The sequence below is a fragment of the Hippocampus comes genome, unplaced genomic scaffold, assembly GCF_001891065.2.
Source record: "Hippocampus comes isolate QL1 unplaced genomic scaffold, H_comes_QL1_v1.1 scaffold147, whole genome shotgun sequence".
Lineage (NCBI taxonomy): Eukaryota > Metazoa > Chordata > Actinopteri > Syngnathiformes > Syngnathidae > Hippocampus > Hippocampus comes.
The window spans coordinates 2,418,576-2,442,096 of record NW_017805009.1 but is presented as its reverse complement, the minus strand read 5'-3'; the positions used below and the strand labels follow the sequence as shown (position 1 = coordinate 2,442,096).

Genomic DNA, 23,521 nt, shown 5'->3' with positions numbered 1-23,521 from the left:
CTGGGAATGAGGTCATGGGAATCAAAGTAGTTGCAGAGATTTAAAAAAAAATGTTTGCTCAACAACCACAAATTGCTGAACTAAACCTTAAAGTTCTCATTGGTGTGAAAAAAGGAAAGATAAAAGTAGGCCAGATGTTTTTTAAGACAAGAGGTTTTTTTTTTTTAAAAGGCTGCTGGGAATTCAAAAGGACATGGAGTAAACATTTGTTTGGAACCACCAGTGATGTTGTGCTTTCTTCTTTTCAATGGAATACACTCATGAGCCATTTCAGGGATAGAAGACGGGCGCAATGACGGCCACAGGCTACTTGTGAGAACTCCGTGCCGTTATCAGACAACAAAACTGCATGTTTAACAAACCAAGTCGCAACAGTGAACAAATAATTGCAAGGGAATGCAGACTCCCTCTTGCTTTGCCACAAACTTAGATAAAGTGAGGTCTGATGATGAAATCAATTTTTTTTTAATAGCTACTACCTAGTTCAAAACGTGCAACAATTTCAAATGACACTCATTGGTGAACTCAAAAGCTGGCAAACTAAGGAAAAGACAAGAACGGAGAAATGTAAAGATTGATGTCTTTCCAATGTGTGGATTTTGAAACAGATCCATCCTAATCACCTGACTGCTGCTGAGGAGACTCATGAGGTCTCCAGCTCATGCAAAGTTGTTAGAACATTTACATGTAGTCCATAACCTTGATATCCAGAATAATGTCCATGTACATACACTACACACTTCAGCACACTAGGAGAATGACCGAGCGCACAGGTCGAATGACTGCCTTACTATAGCAACATTTTTTTTCCCAATACTGGTGTCACTTTTGGCCTCACCAGTCCAAACTCGAGGTGTCCTTTGTTGCAAATTATAGACCTATCTCAAACCTTTCCTTCTTAACCACGGTTGTCTAGAAAGTGATTTCATCAACTTCAAATTCTTTAACTCAGAGCGACCTAATTACAACCAGGTTACTGACCTCATCGCAGAACGCAAACAGCTCTTATTAAAGTACTAAATGTTATGAGATTGAACAGTGACGCAGGGAAGGTGTCGGTGCTAATTGTATTGGTGCCGCATTTGATAAAATATACTGTTGAACAGGTTAGAAACTTGAAAGGGTTTAAATGGAACAGTCCTAAAATGGTCCAGGTACCACCTTAAGGAAAGGAGTTACTTGGTGACTACTGGAAGTTGTGAATCTGAATGTACATGACATGTGGCGTCCCTCAAGGGTCAGACCTTTGACCCCTTTTGTTCAGTCTGTAAATGTTACCTTTCGGTCAAATGCTTCACAACGTCAATGTTGGCTGTCATGTTTGTACAGATGACACACAGCTATATTTATTAATGTCCCCAAATGACAGGAGTTCAACATAGAGAGCAAATTAACAGCTGATTGAAACATTTCCTTCAGCTAAACCAAAACAAAACAGATGTCATTGTTTTTGATAATAAAGAGGATTTCTCTTTGAAAACACCCGAAGTCACTGCCTTTAGAAACCAAAGGCCAAGTCTGAAACCTTGGGTCACTGATACGACTCAGACCTGACTTTCAGCACTCATATCAAATAACATCACCAAAACAGCCTTTTTACCAGCTGAAACATATACCGGGTATCCAGACTGAAGGGTTGCATCCTATTAGCAGACTAGGAGAGACTTAACTATGCTTTTATCTCCAGTAGACGATTAGTTTAACGGTCTTCTGACTGTACCCCCTCAAAAGAGAATTATTCAGAAAGCTATAGCTTGGGTTCTGACCAGAACAAGGAGAAGATATTAATCCAGTGCTATAGGCTTGAAAGGGGAAGTCAACTACATAATGTTCCTTGCAGTAATATTTTTGATGCGGCTCTAACAGTCTAAACACGGCATTCTGATTAAGAGCAAAATCCACCGCTTTTTAGCCAACTAAGGGGGCGGCCATTTTGCCACTATCTGTTGATTGAAAATGACATCACAGTTGCTCAAGGCTCAGGTAAGGACCAATCACTGCTCACCTGTTTTCTGAAGCCGAGGCGTGATTGGTCATTACCTGAGCAACTGTGATGTTATTTGGAGTTGACAGCTAGTGACAAAATGGCCGACGCCTGAAATGGACAAAAACGGGTGGATTTTACTGCTTAACTCATATTCCACAAATGCAAGATTCATCAGAATGCCATGTTTAGACTAGCAGTGCTGCATAGAACCTATTATTGTAAAAAAAAAATTTGGGTTGACTTCCCCTTTTAAGCTGGCTCCCAATCAGCTGTAGAATAGTTTTAAAAATTCTGCTACTGGTCGACAAATCACTGAGTGGTTTAGGTGCTGAATCCGTGAAAGACATGCTGTCTGGCTCTGGCCCCACGATTGGCCACACGAGGGTCTCAGCAGGAGCCTATCCCAGCTGTCTTCACGCAGTACGCTGGGTACTCCCTGAACTGGTTGCCAAGCGATTAGAAAATAGATAGCTGGATTGATGTAAGGCTCTGAGATCTGCAGACTTGGGTCAATTAGTGGAGCCCAGAGTTCAAAGTAAACATGGTGAAGCGCCATGTACCTGTTCTTCTGCAAACAAATGGAATAAGATAATAATAAGATATCCTTTATTTGTCCCACACTGGGGAAATTTACAGTCTACAACATACCAAAATAAGTGAGGTCAGTCCCAAGTGTAACTGCTTTCAAGGTTCTTTCAATGTTTTAAGTTTTTTGTTTAAATTTCTTTTATTTTAGAAACCTACTCATTTCTTTACTTTAAAATGTCAAAACTTTTTAGTTCATGTATTTAAATGTTGTCAATGTACTTTCAGCATTTTCTGTAAGCTACTTTTGTTTTTCTCCCGTTTGGTTCTGAATGTCGTTAACTGTTGTGTTTGTAAATGCTTGTCTGGGCTGTGTCTGCTTGAGTGAAGCACACTGAGTTGCCTTGTGTTTGAAATGTGCCTTATAAACAAAGCTGCCTAGTGAGAACAAAGCGCGTAGAAGCACATGGACTTTAAGATGGATATTAAATCTATTGAATATGAATGCACACAGGGCTTTCTACATCATGTGAGATTACGCCACACATACAATGGACTAATTCGACACAGAAAGGCAAGTAGCCAAAACGATGGCTATATTTCCACATAGTTCATCTTGTGGTTTATTCCGTATGGAGCCTGTTTCTAATCCCACGTATGGCCAGATGATGAGGAGTGTGTCAGACAAAGTGTGGCTTTCCCCATGCTGCGTGCAAAATACTGAAAAGTTGGTACAGCGGCCCCCGGGGAAGAACGCTAAGCGTGTGTTTGCTGAGCTCAGACTTTTGAAGACTTCATCTGGGATAGGAAATGGATGAAGGATGTCGTTCAAAGTGGAGAGCAGAAGGTGGAAGGCAAACATTCACCCTGCTCGCCTTCTCTCTTGCCTCCTCCTGCACTTATTGTCCTCCATGGTCCAGATTCCCTCCGAGTCACATGTATGATTTACCTCCTCGAAACGCCCGCCTCCCACCCTCCCCTCACCTGTCGTGTCCGTCCAGTCATCTCACAGCCGACAGAGACAGAACAAAGTGGGGATGAAGACGCCAAACGCCACCAGGATGGGGAACATTAGGCTGCTGTTGTCGGCAGCGTAGGGGTTCGGCGTTCGGGGTCCCGATTGGACCCTGGGCTTAGAATCCGGCGGGAGCTTCTTCTTGCCTCCATCGTCCCCTGCCTCTCCATCTTCCTCTTCTTCCTCCTCTTCCTCGTGCTTCTCCAAGCCAGGGTGAGGCTGGAGTTTTGGTACATCTTTTCACAAGAAAAGGAGCGACATAGAAAAGTGAGGTTCATTTTGTGGAAGTTTCAGTGCCAGTTCAATTCCCGTTTGGGGGAATATAATAGAAGTACACATGAACAAAATTGTTGGTGACACTTTTTAAATGAAAGAAAAACAGACAGTGTTCACAGAAAGAACTTCATAAAACGTATTGAAAATTCACCTATGAAAATCAGACATTGCTTTTGACATGTGGTTCAACAGAAAAAAAACCCTCATGAAAAAATAATTTGGCAAGCTTCAATCAAGGTGTGTCCTCTAATTAGCATCGTCGGTGCCTTCAAAGTTGTAATGAGTCAGGCGGACTTTTTAAAGGTTGAAGTAAAAGTAGTCACTGTACTGTTAGGTGATGTGGTGTGTACCACACTAAACATGGGCCAGGTGAAGCGAATGAAAGCGTTGATTCAGGAGATTACAAACATAGACAAGAATGCTAAAGGTAGAGCCTATGAGACCGTCCCCAAGCAGCTTGACGTTCCTGCAGTTGCACATATTTAGAACTTTAAAATAAATCCATGGGGCTGTAGCCAAACTTAATAGATGTGGCTGCAGAAGAAAACTGATGACAAATTAAAAAGAAGGATAATACGAATGGTAACAAAGCCCAGAACAACCTCCAATGAAATTAAAGGTGAACTTCAAGGTCAAGGATCTGATACTTATGTGTACGATTGCACCATCTGCTGTCATTTCAGTGAAAGTGGACTTCGTAAGAGACAACCAAGGATGATAGAGAGAGACTGCATTTTGACAAACTGCATGTTGACAAGCAACAAAGCCTCTGTGAGAATCCCCTCTGAGAAGACAGGACCAAATTGGAGCATTTTGGCAAAGGCACATCACCGTCGTTTTTGTCCTGGGTCGTTTCATGACTCCCCCCACCCCCCCAATATTCTGTTGTACTTTAATTCAAAAGCAATATCTGATTTTTATTGGCGAATTCTCATGACATTTAGATGTAGTCTTACTTTTGTCAGATTAAAGTTCTTTTTCTGTGACCACTGGGGTTCCAACAATTTTGTTCAAATGTGTACATTAAACAGCAAATGAATCATCTACAATAAGAATCTGAAAAAAAAAAAACTACCTTCTGGTGTTCCCTTCATTACATAGAGGGCGCAGACCTTTGGGTTATCATAATAGCCCTGAAATACAGAACAGATCCAACAAAGTCATCACACAAGAGGCAACGTTATCTTTTGCTTGAGAAATCACTTTGCTAGGTTGTTTCGAATGACACATAGCTCCACAAATATGACCTCTGTGTGGATGAAGGACAAAACGATCAGGACTTCAGAGGTCAAAACCTTGACTAATGTTACCGATGAAAGGTTGACCCACTTGTACAGTGGAACCAAATTCGATGAAAGTAATATGCAAATTTCCAAGAAGTCCTCCAGCTATCGGCACATGGGAAGAACGAAAGCTTTTTGTCACGCTGCCGTCCTGTGATCGACAGATACAAAGTCCTTCATTGGTTGGCCCACCATAAATCCCTTTGAAATCGAAGCCTCGGGCAAGCTGGACACCATTTGTCGCTTGTTCTCAAACTTAAAGGCTGTCTCCTCAGCGCTAAGATTAGCCTAGTATGCATATGGCGCACAAGACATCTTTACTCTGATTGCAAGTCCAGCAGATAAAGAGCAAATTCACTCTTAAAGTTGTGCCGATGTAATATTCATGTCAAAATGCAGCGAAGTTCAAAACTTAAATACAATTTGACTGGCTTTAATAAAAATAGTGTGTCTTTGAGTGCTTGCCCACTCAAAGTGTGAAATCAAATCAAGTAAATCTTGAGTAACAGTGGTTTGTAAAAGTGTCGGTCCCCCATGAACGTTTTGCCACGTTTCAGGCTTCAAACGAAGATATAAAATTAGATTTTTCTTTGTGACGATTCAACACCTAACCCCAGACCATGATAATGCCACCCCATCACCATGTTTGACGGTGGGGGTTATGTGCAGTGTTACTTTTACGCCAAACGGAACATTTCGCACCTTTTTCCACGTTTGTTGTGTCTCCTAGATGGCTTATGGTAAACTTCAAATGGGACTTTTTATATATTTTTTTGAGAAATGGCTTTCTTCCTCCCTCTCTTGCATAAAGGCCAGATTTGTGCAGCGCGCGATTCATAATTTCCTATGGACAGATTCCCCCAATTTCATTGTGGATCATCTGGAATAATCATGGGCATCTTGGCTGCATCTCTGATAAGCGCTCTGCTTTGTTTGAACTCAAAGTTTTGAGGGACGGCTGTGTCTTGACCTTTGGTAGGTTTGCGGTGGTCTCATACTCTTTATTTTAATATAATTTCTTGAACAGTGCTCCCCGAGATGTTTTAAAGTGGTGAAATCTTTTTATATCCGAAAGCTGCTTTAAAGTTCTTCACAACAGTAGCCCAGATCTGTCCAGAGTGTTCCTTGGTCTTTATGACGCTATTTGCACGAGTCACTCGTTATCATAATCAGTCATTTAGCTTAACATTGGATCATTCTGAAACCTGGGAACTTCTGGAATGAATTGGCGGCACAGACAGTAAAGGGACCAAAAAAATATTGCACGCTGCACTTTGTTTAGTTAAAAAAGAAAAAAAAGGTTACAATCTATGAATTTTGTTCCACTTCACAATTGTCTCCCAAATTCAAAAAGTTTGGCATGGATACTTTTTCAAGCCACTGTAGATGGAAATGGAGTGAGTATGTTAAGTGTGATAATTCTTCATCCTCACTGTTGCAGCAAGAAAAAAGAACTGTGCGTTGTGAACTCAGACAATCCCCAAAGGCAAACCATTTTCCTTGGTCCGTCCAACTTGGAACAGGTGATCCATGTTTTTATTGCATCTAGTTATGATTCCTGCAATGCCGTATTCTGGAATCTTCAGAAAACCATTTAGCACTGACAAGAGTTGATCCAAAACGCTGGCTCAAGGCTTTGAACCTCCATAAAAAACACTTGAGCACATCATACCAGTCCTTCCTGCCCTTTACTAGCTACTGTACCTGTCATTGTTATTTTTGAGTGTTCACACTCCTGCTTATATTTTGGAGCTGTCAAAACCATGAGCCTGAGAACTTGGCATGGTCATTGAGGTCTTGACACACAGCCTCTAAACCCTGTCTGCTCTTTGATGGCAACGGAGCCTACGTGGTTCAAGTTCCAAGATTATGGAACTCTCCCAAGTGACCCAAGACAGCCTACATCACGGTCCTCTCTTCTAAAAGCTCACTTATTGGGTTCAAAGTTTATCCCCCCCGACAAACTGAATTATATGACACTTGGCAAAGAAATAAAGTTCCATTATCATGTTGTTATTATAATATAGTGGTACCTTGACTTATGAATACCCCACCTTAAGGGTTTTTAAATTATGGCTTGGTCTTTTTTAAATTTTTTATTTTTTATGAACAATCCTTTAAATTATGGCTTGGTCTTTTTTAAATTTTTTATGAACAATCGTTTCGATACAGTGCTGTTCAAGTCAAGTCAGGAAAAAAATTTAATCATGTAATGCCCTCACATGTGGGCAAGGAGAGCATGTCACCAATGCACTTTGAGTCGTTTATTGAACAAGACAGTCAAACACACAAATAGATGAAATCACTCACTAGATCACACCCTTTAAAAGGATGAATTACACACATTCAGTAATTACACTTCATGAAACCAATAGATTTAAATTCACTTTAATTAGGTTTTTATACAACAGCGTTATTTTCCTTACCCCAAAAAAAAAATTGCAGCTGGAACAGATTACTGGCATTTTAACTTACTTCAATTGGAAAAATTAAATAAACTGGAGTTATAAGTCACAGTACCACTATATAAACTGCTTTTTCAAGTGTTTCTGGTCACACTGAACTCACCTTTACAAACTCCACCGTGAGCTTCCCGTTAAATGTGGACACCTCTCCTTGCACACTCAGCTTGCCACGTCGAATGGAGAAGGCCACTATTTCATCGTGCGCTGTACTGTGACCCACTCGATCAAAGATATCCAGGTCCTTCACCACCACGTGGCCGTTTAGCCGAACATCAAACACCTGTTAAACCACGATGTGTGACTTGGGACATTTTTTACATTGATTGAACATGAAACAATTAATGGCAATGGTCAACAACTTTTAATCGGAGAGGGCTTACTGTACCATTAAAGGTATTTTGATGTTAATTAAAAACATGTCTACCTTTTTTTCTAGCATGTCAAGTTCGGGAGATATTTTCATTGTTTTTAAGTTTGAACTTTAAAAACTTTCACAATACAGATTTTAATGACCCAAATAATCACCTAAACGTTTTTTTATTGCTTTTGTAACAAAAACTTCAACCAGATGGGTGAACAAGTAAACGAAAGGAAAAAAACGAACAAATAAAAAAATACCACCATGTTTTTTTCTTGTTAACAAAAACTTCAACCAGATGGGTGAACAAGTAAATGAAAGGAAAAAAACCTTACCAAAAATACTGTAAAACAACTTTTAATTACGCTGTGTGGCTGACAAGACGTAGAGTCTTTTCTCCACCAAGCGAGAGTGTGTCACACGCTGTACCGGCTGCTAATCTGAACTGGGTTGCCAAATTGCTTTGCTTTTGTCTCTCGACACAGCATGTTCATGGATACTCGTTTACAATCATGTGGGAATTTATTTCCATGAGGTTTTCAAAAATAAAACCTGAGTGAAAGAAAAAAAAAACATATCTTATAAATTCAAGTTTATCAATTTGATATTAATAATGTTTAAAAATAATCCTATGAGAATTTCAAAAGTGAAAATGTAACAAATTAATTTGTAGATAAGTTCAGACGAGGTCACCCCAAAAATATCTGTTTAGCACAGTGGTTCTTAACCTGGGTTCGATCGAACCCCAAGGGTTCGTTGAGTCGGGTCTCAGGGGTTCGGCGGAGCCTCTCAGGTTAAGACACACCCGACTCACCATGTCAATTAGTTATGATACGCCCGCTGCAGATGATCACATTACATTGCTTGTCCAATCAGTGCTGCGGGAAATTTGGTTCACTCAGTAGTCAACGTGTGACTGTCGTGATAGTACGTCATGCACGGTCCATTTTCTGCACAATTAAAAAAACTTATACTTGTGTCTTGAAATTGTATTTTTTTTCAGTTTTTAATAAATGTGTTTTTTTTATGTCTTGAATTTGTAAAAAATCTTATTTTTATTTGTCACTAATGAAGGGTTCGATGAATGTGCATTTGAACTCGTTGGGTTCAGTACCTCCAACAAGGTTAAGAACCACTGGTTGAGCATCTCCATTTCAACCAATAGGCCCACATGTGGGGGAAAAAAAAAAATCTAAGGTGGCAAGGGTTGTTTCGACATCTTTCATTTAACACTGAACCAATTCTTCAGTGTAGAAGATTTTTGAAGCTATAGTATATTTATTTTTACGTACTGTATTGCGTACAGTGTGGCAGCTACTGGATACAGTAATACATCAATGATTTCTCATGATTTGCCGGTGGGCCTATCAAATGATGACTGATTGGATGAAAACAAGGAAATGAGAGATGAGAACAAAGGTCTTCTGTTGCCGTGCCTTGTCACTATGCGTAGAAGGTTAGAAGACGTGTCAAATGTTATTTAGTCTGTGCTCCAAGCTGCTAAAAATTAATGGGTGTAGCGTGGACGCCCGAAATGAATCGATATTCAGAATTGTTTGGTACTGTACCAGAAACCGCAATCGGAATTGTTCAAATTCAAACAATGCCCAACCCGACGCCATGTTTTGTTCTCGGTCATTTGTACACCTGTCAGTGATCACTTAATGGAACGTAATGACATGTATTTCATGCTCGAGTCGAGAATGTAACCAGTGGGTGAAACGAAAGGATAGTGTGATGGATGTAGGTAAAAAGAGCACAGCTAAAGATTTAAAAAAAAAAAAAAAATGGTTGTTGGAAATTCTTATTGACTGCTCACTTTAGAGATTCATCAGCCACATTGGCTGGTGAGCAGAAAAGTTTATGTAGAACCCTGGTTGTAATTTATAGCTATGACTATAATACCACCTATTGCCGAACCGAACCCATTTTGCCTTGTACTGGCTTGTGCTGACGACTGAAGATGACATCACAGAGCCTCAAGACTTTGCTTGCAAATGTCACATGACCAAACCCAGGAAACAGGTGAATTGAGCCGTTAGGCACTGTGATGTCATTTTCAGTGAACAGAAAATGGCAGGTGAAGACAAAAAAAAAACAAACCCGATATAGTCCCAAAATGCAACAATGCTAAATATATTACAATATTATCATTATTTATTGACCTGTGGGATGCCTTCATGATTACCTTTTGCTGTGACTGGGCAAAGTAAACTTCTGCATACTTCATTACGAGTATATAGTCGCCTTCCTCACGTATTGGGATGTCATATCCAAAAGTGTCTTCATTGTAGCGCTCTGTCTGGTACAGAACTTGATCTTCCGGACTGGAGCGCAGGATCGGCAAACGCATCCCATAGTCGGAGGCTACAAAGAAAAATAAAACCATATTTGCACTCAGAAACGTTAATACATTGCTGCAGTCAATGGAGCATGTTGACAGTTTTGACAGTTTTGAATCTATAGAAGTGCCATACTACGTGTGTGCTCGCCCTGACCATTCTGGACTTGCTTTAAACCCTTCTGTCTCAAATGACAAGCTAGAACAGAGTTTGCACCCTTTATTGTTGTGACCAGTGCTGAAGCACAAAAATGTTCTGCTAGATGGGACAATGTGATCAGCACCCGCTTTTTTGCATACTTGACAGACACCGGAGAGGGAGGGGGGATGGCAGGGGTTCAATGTACTGTATTGCTGATTCCTCATTATTCTGTAGCTATTTGCAGAAGCTACACCATGTGGATGTTCCTTCTCTTACATTGGGCAACAGCTTGTACATGTGCGTCACTCTAAGCCACCATGACACTAGATTCACAACAAACTGATAATATTACCCTCGATTTACTGTTGTTAATGCCTTTCAAGGGAACCCAGGACGCTTACCATTAACACATGGAAAGTTACAATGTTTCCTATGTTTGCGGAGGAGTATGGCCACAAGCTTGTATAGCTGCCAGGCTTTGTAGCAAACAGCAACGTGGTGGAAGATTCAAGTTGCGGTCTGACTGGCGTGTGAGGTTGGTGCAGGGCAGAGTAGTAAACTCCTAAAGGTGACGCAGACAAAAGGCCTGGATTGCTACATGCAGTTAGCTACACGGAAGTTAACAACTGATAAGCTGGTAACGGCTCGCTGCTCAATTACTGTCGGGCGGAAACCCTTCATGTCAAACAATAGTTAATTTAATGTTTTCTCTCAAACCGATGCTTTTTTGGCCTGCTCCCATTTCATTCGTTATTTGTACTCAAGATTAACCAATTTTCAGGGTTGAAAATGGCTTGAGAACAACTATATTAACACTCCCGAATGCTCAAAACGTCTGTAGTGTTGTAAAATTCTGCCACTTCCTTCGGTCTGCAGAAACCATGCGGCCTCATTGCTGCCTATATTAAAAGTCTGCATGTTATTTAAACAAGTGAAAATAGTAAGATTAGATACATTTCAATAGGTTTGGTTCGTTAAATCCACTGAAATGATCGGAATTCTAGTTTTATTTATTAGCAGAGGCTGAAAAAAATATTTTATTTAGAAGAGTGACTGGATTCTCTCTGTTACATCCGTCTGACTGACGCATGACGCATGTCAAGATGCTTATTGTCTCGGTCACGTAATGCTTATATTAAATTCACAAGCTAACAAAATTTGTAGAAAAAAAAAGACATATTTGAAAAGTTTCTTTGCAACAGGGAAACGGCCCAGTGAGGATTCAACACAGTAGCTTGTGCCCAAAAAGAAAAAGATGCATTTCACAGATAATACCAGGTGAGTACAAGTGATTCCCATTCAAAGCACCAATCCTGCTCTGCAAAATATGTGGCGAGTGGCTCTTAAATCAAACCAAAATACAGACAAATTAAAGCTGAAAGTCTGGAGTTAAAATAAAATAGTTTCATTTCAATTCCATTGTGCTGGTATTTAGAGCCATAAACTGAGAATATCTATGTACCTGACTAACACCTCATCAGTGAAGTGTGGTGGTAGTAATGCAATGGTTCAGAATCATATGTAGGGTTCATGTAATTTAATGTAAAGTAAAGCAGTTTTGTTCTTCTGTGCCAGCGACCTGTTGGAAGGCATAACAATCAAATGCTCTTCAACTAGATGCCAAAAAGTACACAAGTTACCTGTGTATAGCCGCTTTTTGTAAGATCTTTGTTTAGTGGTGTGCCATGAGATTTTCCTACTGTAAAATACGACTGCTTGGCTTAATTAATGAATGTGGTAAGCACCAAGGTACCATCTGTATTTTTTGGCTTCCAATACGGCAAAATAGACCCACGGTGTATTCGCTACACTCTATTATTGTTACGTTTTAACAATTTGTAGCTTTTATTTTATTGCTTTATTTGCACTAGTTTGATTACCTTAATACTGTGCATGTGGGGTCATGCTAATACGTTATTACAGATGACTCACCTTTACCGAGTTTGCCTTCCAAAGGGTCCTTTTTGAAGTGAATACCGTGCACGTCTACGTGCGATTCCCCTCCTGCATTGACAGCCCAGATCACCCTTTCGGTCAAGCTGGGGGGGCCGCCGCCGCCGTCCGCCCAACACTGCACAAACAGCACGGACAGCACCGCTGCAACCAGCCCGGCGAAGAGCTGCGCCGTGAGCCGCTGCATCGCCACACACACTCCCGGTCTTCAATACGGGAAAGGCACTGTCAAAGGGGCCACAGTTTCAGTCCATAACGTCCGAGATTAGCAGGTCTTCAAAGTGAGCTAGCAAGCCTGACGTGATGACATGCATGCAATATGATCGAAGTTGGCTAGCCAGGATGCTAGCAGTAGCAAGAAAGAACACACGACAGCAAAAACATTCACAATTATTAAAGACGTAGATGAATACGTTCATATCATTATTATACGTGCCAGTAATTTTATCGGAATAGCAACCAAAATAAGATTAACAGTCGCCAGTTATGCTAGCTAGCGTACCTGTCTAACCAGAAATACGTGGTCTACTACAGAAGGGGCTACCATGTGTCTTACCTTTTCCTCGGAAACGCGGAAATGTGATCAAAGTGAATGCCAAGCACTAGTGATACAGTCTCACTGGATATATACACTGACGGATAATTTCAGTGGTGAAAGCGTTCATATACTGGCAGATGGTGGAGGTCTCAGTCTGGAACACTTGACGACTTTCATTCAAAGTGTGTGTATCTACACTGGCTGCTAGCGGCAGTGCAACGTAACCGGCAAGTGAGTGACACATATTTTGACCAATCGCATTTCACAGGCTGGCTCAACGACGCCCTTCAAGGCTACGATCGAACACGAAACCCGAGGCATGTTTTCTAAATGTGCTATGTATATATGCTTATGAAGTCACCCATATTTGTGTTTCAGAAAATAGTTTTTAAGTGAGAAAAACTATGATAATCGTAATTTAAATCATCCCGTAATATTATACGCGTGGCCTTGACGTTTCGCCACGCCCCCATTTTCCGGTTCGTACATTCGTTCCGTGTATGGTTGAGCTTTTGTCCAATCAGAAGGGTCCAACGCAGCTCGCTACACAAGAGGGTCGGGCAAAGTGGAGCGACCAAACAAGTTACCATGGTGACATTTAATCAGTGCCACAGATGACAAATTCCTCACCGTGGAGTTTTATTAAACACGCCGTTGGTCAGCATATGTGGTAAAACCTTATAATGAAGCAAACACAGGGTAACGTAACAACAGATGACATTTATATAGCTAGCAAACACAGTGAAATTGTTTTCACAAGGTTAATACTTTGGGTAAACATTTCTTACTCTTTCTGTATACACTTTTCTCCAAGTGACATCTGCTCAAAATGCAAATGTATTTAGTCTATGGAAGACATTTGAGTTAGCTTATCCTTTCTGTGAAATGACACAAAATGCACTATAAACAATTCAACGGGTAAGAGGGTGGCCATTTATGACATCATTTTCTACAATTATACCATTTGTTTATGATTTTTATGATGACAAAATGGAAATCAAATTTTGTAGGACCTCAGGCTGTAATATTAAAGTTTGGTTTAGATTGGCTGTGCTTAAAAAACTAGCACATTTGAGCAGAATATTTGAAAATTTATGTTTTCATCCAAATTTTGATGAGTAAACTTCATCCAAATCCACAGCATCTACTGGACCCATCCATCCATCCATTCATCCATTTTCTGAGCAGCTCATCCTCACAAGGGTCACAAGGGTCTTTGGGCAGTAGGACACCCTGAACTGGTTGCCAACTAATTGCAAGGCACACACAGACAATTTAGAGGAAAGGGGGAAAAAAATTGGTCTCAGATGCTGGTCTGATATTTGGCATAGGTCTGAACTGTTCTTGCCGAAGATAAGTGGCAAGCTACAGAGGCGACTCCATTTTCAAATAGGAAAACTTACGGCACACATTACTGCATTTATGATTCAAGGTGAAGGAAGCAGTATTATTGCATCACACAATCACAAATCCACCCATAAAAAAGGGCTTGAATACAATGACATTTATTTTGCACAATCCACTTGGCAAAATGTTTATACAGCATTTATTCTACTTTGTACGAGCCCAAAATCCAAATGTGCGTTTGGCACACAATTCTCTCTTTGGCATGCATAGAATTTGCTTCAACAACACAGATTTGAGAGACTTTTCACAATTACAATCATATTGACACTGACATTCACTACTGCTCACACGTCATTCCAACATTGTGTGTTACCAAAGCTAGGTTGACAACTCAGGAAATTTGAGCCTGTGAGCAATGGAATTATTGTGAAAATGTGAAATGTGAAAATGTTCTAAACTCACTGTAGCACATGCTGAAACCCACAACAGGATGGAGATGGCGTGAACTTTGGTTGTCTAGATTTCAGCTTTAACAGGAACTCAAGATCCAAGAGGTACTTTGTAGCAACTGCTTTGTGGTCTGATTACAGGAATAACATTCATGCTAAGTAGCTCACGGTTCGTTTTTTGTACATTTCGTGTGACTGTCTGTCTGAGTGATGCTATAGCACTAGACTGGCATAGTGACAAATGACCAGCTGGTCACACACAGGTTTGATACAGATGTACTTTGTGGTATTGCTACAGGGGCTCCCAAGTGGGGCACCAATGTCACAGAAAGGACTTCTCACATATACATTTTTCATTCAATAAATGGTCTACACATTTAACAACCCACTCAGTCTTTAAAGTTGTATCTACAAGGAATTATTGTCATACCTTGCCTTCATCCAACCTATAACAGAAGGCAATATTTTGAAAGTATTTTCTAATAATGTCCCCATGGAGAAGATGAGACATAAAACCAGCAATCTATGCACACAAGACATGATTAAGTGAGAGTTAAAGTGCAAAAACAAATGTACAATCGTTAGCTAAGCTACAGCTAGTTCTGCCTCAGTAGGACTGGAGACATTTCAGGAAGAACACTTGTTGATTGAAAGTTTGAGGTGACTCTTCACTCCAGAACATTCAAGGGGTTGAAATTCCAGTATCAGTCAAAATTTGAATGGCTCAGAAAACTTAACGTCTCCTCTTCTCAACTCGATCAAGTATGGCGCGGGGTGAGGCTTCTCATCCAAGAGTGTTCATTCTATGATCTCAACGTGACATCATTCGTACAAATTCTGCATGGAGAAGAGAGTAGAAGACTCATGGTGTCAGCTGCAAGTACATCAGTTAGCATCATTGATTATGAATATTTCAACCAAGTGTTTTTACCTTCAAAGTCAACGAGCCCATCTCCATTCAAATCAACCTCCCGCAGAATATCCTCCACTTCATTCAGACCCACCTGGAAAATAGGTTGCAGCAGTTAGCGGAGCAAAGTTGTGTGGTGGACATCTCTTAAAGAAGACTCCGTGTTACTGTAGATGTCTTCCAAATCGTACCTGATGGCCCAGAAGCTTACGCATTGCATCTCGCAGCTCAGACGTACTTATTGCACCGTCTCCATTTGTGTCAAACTAGCAAAGCAGAAAATGCAGGGGAGCACATTTTTGAGCAGGCAATTCGACAAACTAATTGAGAAAAGAGACATTCTTACTTCTCTAAAGGCATCTTTTAATTCCTTTATTCCTATCATGTCTGCAGTTTCGGCGAGGAGTTTTGGACCCATCAATTGGACAAAATCTTCAAAATCAACATGACCGCCCACTAAAGAAAAACACCAACATAAAATCAATAAAGCTATGATTGCACAGCAACAAATAACTAATATCATACAAACCAGGTAGTTCTTACAGTTCATATTTATCTGCTGGCTCAATTCGATCAGCTCCATTTCAGTAGGCATGTATCCCATAGTTCTCATGCAGTTTCCAAGGTCTTTACAGCTGATAAAACCATCCTTGTCCTTGTCAAACTCTTTAAATGCGTCCCGCAACTCTGTTCAGCAAAGACAAATGTGCAAAAGTGACTACAAAACCGTGCTCATCATGTCCAATGCTTTTGTTTCACTCCTTGGGCATTAAGTTCTTGGTGACTCATTGTTGAGGGAAAATCAACTTACCATCCATTTCCTCTGGACGTAGCTCTCTGTCCTGGTGAGAAAACACAATAAATCATTTGTCAGTACAAGGAAAAAAACCCAAAAAACAACCATAATTGATGCCCAAACAAAGAGCAGCATTGATCTACATAAAAGAGAAGAAACGATTTCATGTTTGAATGGGCTCTTTTGCCGATAATCACACACCACCACAACAGTGTTAACAAAAGAATGTGAACCTGTGTTTCTATTCCCCCCCCCAATGCTTTCTTACAATGAACGCAACCTTTAAAGGGCAGGGACAGCGGCAGACATATCCCAGAAGCCTCAGGGGTTAACAGCAGAAGGAGCGTGGAGTCTAAACACAACATTGTGCCTTGACGTCAGATCTAAAGATCTGACGACTGGAGGAGCTGGAAACAACTTAGACTCAAGAACGCAAGGAACACAAGCAGACAATTGAATATGTATTATCAGCACTTCCTGTCATCCTGACTGTCAGGTCATCAAACATCAGCACAATCAGTGATAGCAAACTGTTCTCTACTTGCTCACATGCAATGCATTGCAAGATGTATTCAGATACAGACGTCACAATGAAAGAGGGTCTACATAACGTTAGTATCACAAATGATCACTTTTAATTTTGAGATACAGGGCCGTGAAAAAGTATTTGGCCCCTTCCTGATTTCTGTGTTCTTTGCATATTTATCACGCACAAAGATTTCTGGTCATCAAACCAATTTTAATATCACATGGCGACAACCCAAGGAAATACAAAATGCAGTTTTTAAATGCCAAATTAATTTATTTAGACACACAAAAAAATCCAAAGTTACCTGGCCCGATGTGAAAAAGTATTGCTCCCTGAATCTAATAATGGGTTGTGCCACCCTTGGCAGCAACAACTGAAATGAAGCGTTTACGATAATTGGTGATGAGTCTTTCACATCACTGTGGAGGAATGTTGGCCCACTCTTCTTCGCAGGTTTGCTTCAACTCCGCCATACTGGAAGGTTTTCTAACATGAACTGCCCATTTAAGGTAACGTTACAGCATGACAATTGGATTCAAATCTGGACTTCACTTAGGCACTCTAAAACCTTAATTTTTTTTTTTTTTAAAGCCATTCAGACGTGGACTTTCTGGTGTGCTTTGGATCATTGTCCTGCTGCATGATCCAAGAGTGCTTCAGTTTGAGCGCACCAACTGATTGTCGGACGTTCTCCTTCAGGATCTTCTGGTATACAGCAGAATTCATCGTTCCATCAATCATAGTAAGTTGTCCTGGTCCCGAGGGAGCAAAGCAGCCACAGACCATCACACTGCCACCACCATGCTTCACGGTTGGCATAATGTTCTTTACATCAAATGCTGTGCCATTTTTACCCGAGACGTAACAGGCCCCACATCTTCCAAAAAGCTCAATTTTTGACTCATCAGTCCACAAACTGTTTTTCCAAAAGTCTTGAGGATTATCAAGATGTCTTTTGGCAAATGTGAGACGAGCCTTTGTGTTCTTTTTGGATAACAGTGGTTTTCACCTGGGAACTCTCCCATGGATGCCATTTTTGGCCAGTGTCTTTCTTATGGTACAGTCGTGAAGACTGACCTGAACTGAGGCCAGCGAGGTCGAGAGTTCTTGTTCTAAGTTCTTTTGCAACCTCCTGGATGAGTCTTGGAGCAATTTTAGCTGGTCGACCACTCCTGGGAATGTTTACCACTCTTCCCAATTTTATCCATTTGTGGATGATGTCTCTGAGAATGGTTCGCTGGAGTGCCAGAATCTTGGAAATGGCTTTACAACCTTTTCCAGACTGATAGATTTCAATTACTTTTTTTCAAATTTCTTTTTAAATGTACTGTATCTGGATTGTGGCATGATGCGCTTGTTTCTTGAGATCTTGTAGCCGACTTCACTTTTTCTGACAGATTCTATTTACGTGATTTCTTGATTCAACACGTGGTGCTATGGTGGTGCCTGTGAAATTTAACTCAGCTTACTTTTGGGGTAATTATTTTTTACATAGGGACAGCTAGTTTTGGATTTTTTTTTGTACTTTAATAGATTAAATTTGACAAACTTTGTGTGGTTGCGCAACTGCATTGATTTCCTTTACAAACTAAATGCATTGATAAAATGTAGAATCAATTCTAATATGCCATAACTCATGTTATTATGGGGAAAAATGTCGAACGGAAATCATCCATTGCATACAAAACAATACAAATAAATGACTAATATACAATATTCACTTAATTATTTAACATATTGGTGTAGTGTAGGCCAAATGCTAAAAGCATTACTTCGTTTTTATTTACTTGTGCATGCATTTTTAGCATTTAGCCTACATTTTATAAATACTTCTGACAGTAAAAAAGGAGCCTGCTTGGACAATGGGACCCGAGATTTAGCAGCCAACTCAACTACAGGTCACCAGATTGGCAAGCGGTGTTTTCTGTCAGAGAACGAGGACAAGCGAGACACATGGTGCGTGTTTCCGTCAGTCAGTAAATTCAGCAACAAAAGCATATGGAAACACTGGGCAAGAACTGCTACAAGGGAATATGTAATTTGATTGATTGGTAGCATCACAGAAGTAGAGATAAAGCAGAAAAGCACTGCAGCTCAATGTTGCCCATTAAAGGCATCTGAAAACAGACAGACATGTCTATTTAATCCATCTGTGTTGACTTACAAGGCAGAGAGAAGCAGGAGAGGGAAAAATAAATTTCCAGGACAACTGAAGGTTTTCCAGGACATTTGAATTTTTTTTCTCATTTTCCATGTGTTTTCCATGACTAAAAATTGAGGAATCATTGTCCAGGTTTTCCAGGACACGTGGGAACCCTGATGTAGTCTGCAATGAACTCCAAATTAGACTCAAGATAGCCTGCTTGGCTCACCTCCTTACTGAACAAAATGTGTTTACATCTCATGTTCGTACTGTATCTTCAAGCATCATTTGGGAGATGGAGTGCAACAGTTTATCTGTTTATTGGACTCTCTTGTCGTGATTGTCAGTGAGTTGTGTAAGAAAGCATTACAACAATGTACAGTATGAAAACAAGTTAAAAGCATTGATAAAAAGGCAGGCTGCCAAGTTTCCATTCATCACGCATGACAGTTTACTTGACACATTGTACAGACTGCCACCTTGCAAGTGTACACTGTCACAGGAACAGTACGGTAAGCATATTCAGGAGCGGAGAAAATCAATGCCGTCGCACAACCACACAAAGACAACATGATGACAACAGCACTTCTCAGGAAGTAGAACACAGGTGGCCAAAGATTTCTGACATTCATTTGGAAGTGGCCCTACACAAACAGATCTAAGTTGTGCACATCCAACAAGAATTACAAAATCAGATCAGACTTCTGTTAAGTTCAAATACAAAGAGACGGTAGATTTTAATTTCATGTCCTGGGACATTCTTTGTTCAGTTCAAGTAATGCACAAGAATACGACTCTTACCGTTGTGAGGGGTGAATCTAGGCAGTTGCCCATACCAAAGGAGAAAAACGGCATTAAAAAGGACCAGGAGGACCCTTTCCCTGAAGAAACATTTGCAGCTTGACTTGTGAGAGGAGCATAAACTCTGGTTTCAACAAGACCCATGCGGACTGAAGAACTACAAAGTGCCGATGTTATGCTATCAACTGCCTTTTTTTGTGTTAATGAACAGAACAATTGGGAGCTTCCCTACTGATACGGCAGTAGGATGCCTTTCTCTGAGACAGACTAAGAAAGACGAACGCAGGCCAAGGACGGAAAACGGGAGAACGCCTATTAAAGGGGCGGTGATCCAGTGTTTCATGTCACACAGACCAAGCAACACAACTCAGTACAGATGCACAATTGCCAAAGGATAAAAATAGCAGGAGGAAGGTTTGAAAGAGTTTCCTTTTCTCGATAATCCCTCAAAATGCTTGCATCAACATATTGTATTGTGCGGTGTTACAAGGCTCTGGCAATCACATTTATGGATTCATTCATTTTCTTGACTAGCTGTATTTGCCCTGCAAAATGGTCCATTTTATCCACGCTATGCATCATGTTAGCTGCATCCTACACCCACACATGTCATCCTCTGCCCTCTGCAGGACGACACAAGGTCACTCTGACCTGCAGCAGATGCTCCCCTTAGAGGAGCATACAAAAACTGTGTGAGAACAGCACATATATCAAAATGGTACTCGACCGTATTACATGCCGGATGTAACCATGAAACATTTATTATGGGTGTAACGACTATACAGATTAATAAAGGCACTTACATTTACAGCGTGTCTCTTCTCTAGGTTACATTAATGTCTTCCCTCTGGATTGTGGTTTTATTTGTGGAATGATTTCTTCCTAATAAATTGGAGACAGAGTTGAATACTTTATTTACAAGCAATGTTTTGTAACTAATCACTGCCCTGTTTGGCAACATTATATTTGAGACTACATTTTGCATCATACCTAAATGGAAAGATTATAAAATCACTGCATGGGAACTGGCTTCTTGAATCTATGTTTTTTTTCCACTAACAATGCAGAAAGCTAATAAATAAAACCTAAAAAGATAGAAGCTCCGTGGGCCCGAATGAGTCAGATTGCCTCAGATGCTCAAAATGGAGCCCGCGGCATTTTCATATCAGTTCTCTGCAAACAGAGTTCCCAATAAATCATGCAGGAAGTTAAATTTGGCCACAGATTTGCACCTCGACTGGAACATTTCCAAGGGTCCAGCACAATCCACTTCAATAAGGAAGGGCTCTCATTGAGAAGGTCTGTGGGAGGATATATTACATAAGAAATGAATTTCTACAAGAAGGATTACCTGTTGTCTCTCCAAGAATTATAGTACTATATTTACACACTATGTAACGCTGTACACACTACGTATTGCCTATTGATAAAACTCAAATTTGTGTAAATTCTTAAAGTCGTAGTTCAACACTTAACATCTGTGGTCAATCTGGTGCCTCGTAGAACCCTGAAGAAAGTAAGGCGATTGTCTTCAAGAATATTCTTGAAACATTCAATCAGGCACTGGGAGAACATAGACATGCCACATAGGAAGGCCGGGGCTGGATTCAAACCCCCAACCTCTGCACTGCGAGGGAAATGTGCTAACCGGTCTACCACCATGCCGCGAGTACACAAGTAACACAATGAAATTTTTTGTGAATTACACAAAACTTGCTTTGATAGCTTGACACAACCAACAAATAGAAGGTTAGTGCTCTTACTGAGAAGAAAAAACATTAAATGTCACGTGTTAGGAGCTAGCTAGTGTTATCTCGACTTTTATGCTGTGAAAATGTGTTCCCATAGCCTTGCAAATTGTTTGAACGGAGTAAAAAATGTTAAAATAGCTAAAGGGAAAAATTTTAATACACCTTAATGTTAAGTAATGGCTTTTTGCCACCAAAGATGAACAGTGATTGCCATCTGTGAAAAATAATATTGGAATTGTTTTGAAATGTCAATTATATGCTTTGACCAACAATGTTTTCAAAACAAACTTTTACCTGTTGTACATGTACTTTTTTGTTTTCTTTTAACTTAGGATGTCCAAATATAACATGAAAGGACTGCTGATGAAAACCAGCCTCTAAGATAACTTGTGGCCATTTACAATGTATTTGTTAAAATGTGAATTCTTGTACGGTACACTGTCCCTTTTCCAAGAATTTGAATTTCAACTTGTGTTTTCCATATTAATTGGAATCATGTGGTCTTTGGGCACAAGACACAATGCATTTACTGTAAATTATTCTTGTGGACGACAACATCAAGCAATTCTCTTGGCCATGGATGGGTAATATCTTGCTTCTCTGAATTTGTTCCATCATTGTCAGTAATGCTGTCTGAAACACATTCACTCATGTCCACGCCATCCCTGTTTTTTCCCCGCTTTATAAGGCCCCAAGATCTCAATCAATAGAACTCAACTAAGGTTGTTCTCTCTATTCAGTCTTTTCTGTAGTGAACATGTTTTGGAGAAATAGAAAGGAGTAGAAAATACTGATACAGGTTTTCAAATAGGGAGTAAAAGCTAAAAGTCGTGAAAAAAATAAATACTGAAGTATGAATATGAGAAAAATCTATACTCAAGTACAGTAACGAAGTACTCTCTGCGTTACGGGATTTTTGTCATGTAAAATTTGCCTCAATAAGTAGGTAAACACTACTACTGTCGAGGGGGTCTTACCTGGCCAAAGAGTGAATTGAGGACAGTACGCAGGTTAACATCCGATGCAGAAGAAGCAGCAGCACTGGACCTCCGGGAGCGGCGTGAGGAGGTGCTGGACAGCGGCACCGGGGAGCTGGCTGACGGCGGGGACCTACTGGCCTGGCCGTCGCTTTTCGTCAAACCGCCCCTCTTCTGTTCCCGCGGATCGCACAGGGGTGTCCTGTCGTCATGAATGTCCGAGAGAGAGGGCATCCTCGGGAGAGGGCATTCACGGCAACGACGGCGATGCTCCGGCTGTGGCGGTGGCTCTGGTTCGGGCGGTCCGGGCGCGGACACTCGGTCCTCGCGGTTGTGCTTCCGGCGGCGGTGGTGTCGGTGTGCGCCGCGTTCCCTCACTCCACGGCCCTCCTCGACGTGAGGCTCTGGGTGGTCGAGGTGGCTGTCAGACGCGTGGGGTCGACACTTGACCCGCGCGGATTCAACTCCGTCGCGGTTGCCACTGAGCGAAGGGTGGCACAGCGGTCTCCGGGAGCTGACGTCGCTGTCTGCCGACAAGAAAGCCTCAACGGTGGTTCCATTGCTTTGGAGCGCGGCGGCGGTGGGACGGTGATGATGGTGCTGATGATGACTTCTCCGGCTCTCTGCCGTGCGTTCGTGGACGTGCGTGGATCTTCTCGACGATGTTTTCAGCAACGAGGTTGTGGAGTCAGATTTTGGAAAGGAGGAGCTCATTGCTGCGGGTCTACTGTGGTGTGTGACGGTGGGTTGATCGTCGACATCACGCGTCCTTCCCTTTCCATTGTCGACCAGTTTTCTGCTGCTCGCGATAAGTAGCAGCACCTGCTCGTGTGTGTGGCACACGTGTATGGCAAGCAAATAGGTCCAGAGAGCGCAGGGATAAGATGTTATTGACCCCCACATCCGTATGCTTTTGCTCCGTCCTTGCAGCTTTG

General features: G+C 41.1%; 2 protein-coding genes across 3 annotated transcripts; both read right to left on the bottom strand.

Moving 5' to 3' along the window:
- Positions 1-2,925: 2,925 nt before the first annotated feature.
- On the bottom strand, positions 2,926-13,109 carry mlec (malectin). Its single transcript, XM_019862894.1, has 6 exons — positions 12,902-13,109; positions 12,325-12,570; positions 10,098-10,276; positions 7,655-7,831; positions 4,879-4,936; positions 2,926-3,763 (listed from the first exon to the last, which is right to left on the bottom strand). The coding sequence occupies exons 2-6, from the start codon at positions 12,530-12,532 to the stop codon at positions 3,519-3,521; spliced, it is 867 nt and encodes a 288-aa protein (XP_019718453.1). The 5' UTR covers positions 12,533-12,570; positions 12,902-13,109; the 3' UTR covers positions 2,926-3,518.
- Positions 13,110-14,372: 1,263 nt separating this feature from the next.
- On the bottom strand, positions 14,373-23,521 carry cabp1a (calcium binding protein 1a). Of its 2 annotated transcripts, none has more exons than XM_019862900.1 (7): positions 22,587-23,521; positions 16,401-16,431; positions 16,133-16,276; positions 15,936-16,045; positions 15,781-15,855; positions 15,611-15,683; positions 14,373-15,516 (listed from the first exon to the last, which is right to left on the bottom strand). In XM_019862900.1, the coding sequence occupies exons 1-7, from the start codon at positions 23,487-23,489 to the stop codon at positions 15,491-15,493; spliced, it is 1,362 nt and encodes a 453-aa protein (XP_019718459.1). In that variant the 5' UTR covers positions 23,490-23,521; the 3' UTR covers positions 14,373-15,490. The 2 variants fall into 2 exon arrangements, with proteins under 2 accessions (XP_019718459.1, XP_019718460.1); XM_019862901.1 differs by lacking the exon at positions 22,587-23,521 and adding an exon at positions 19,859-20,148.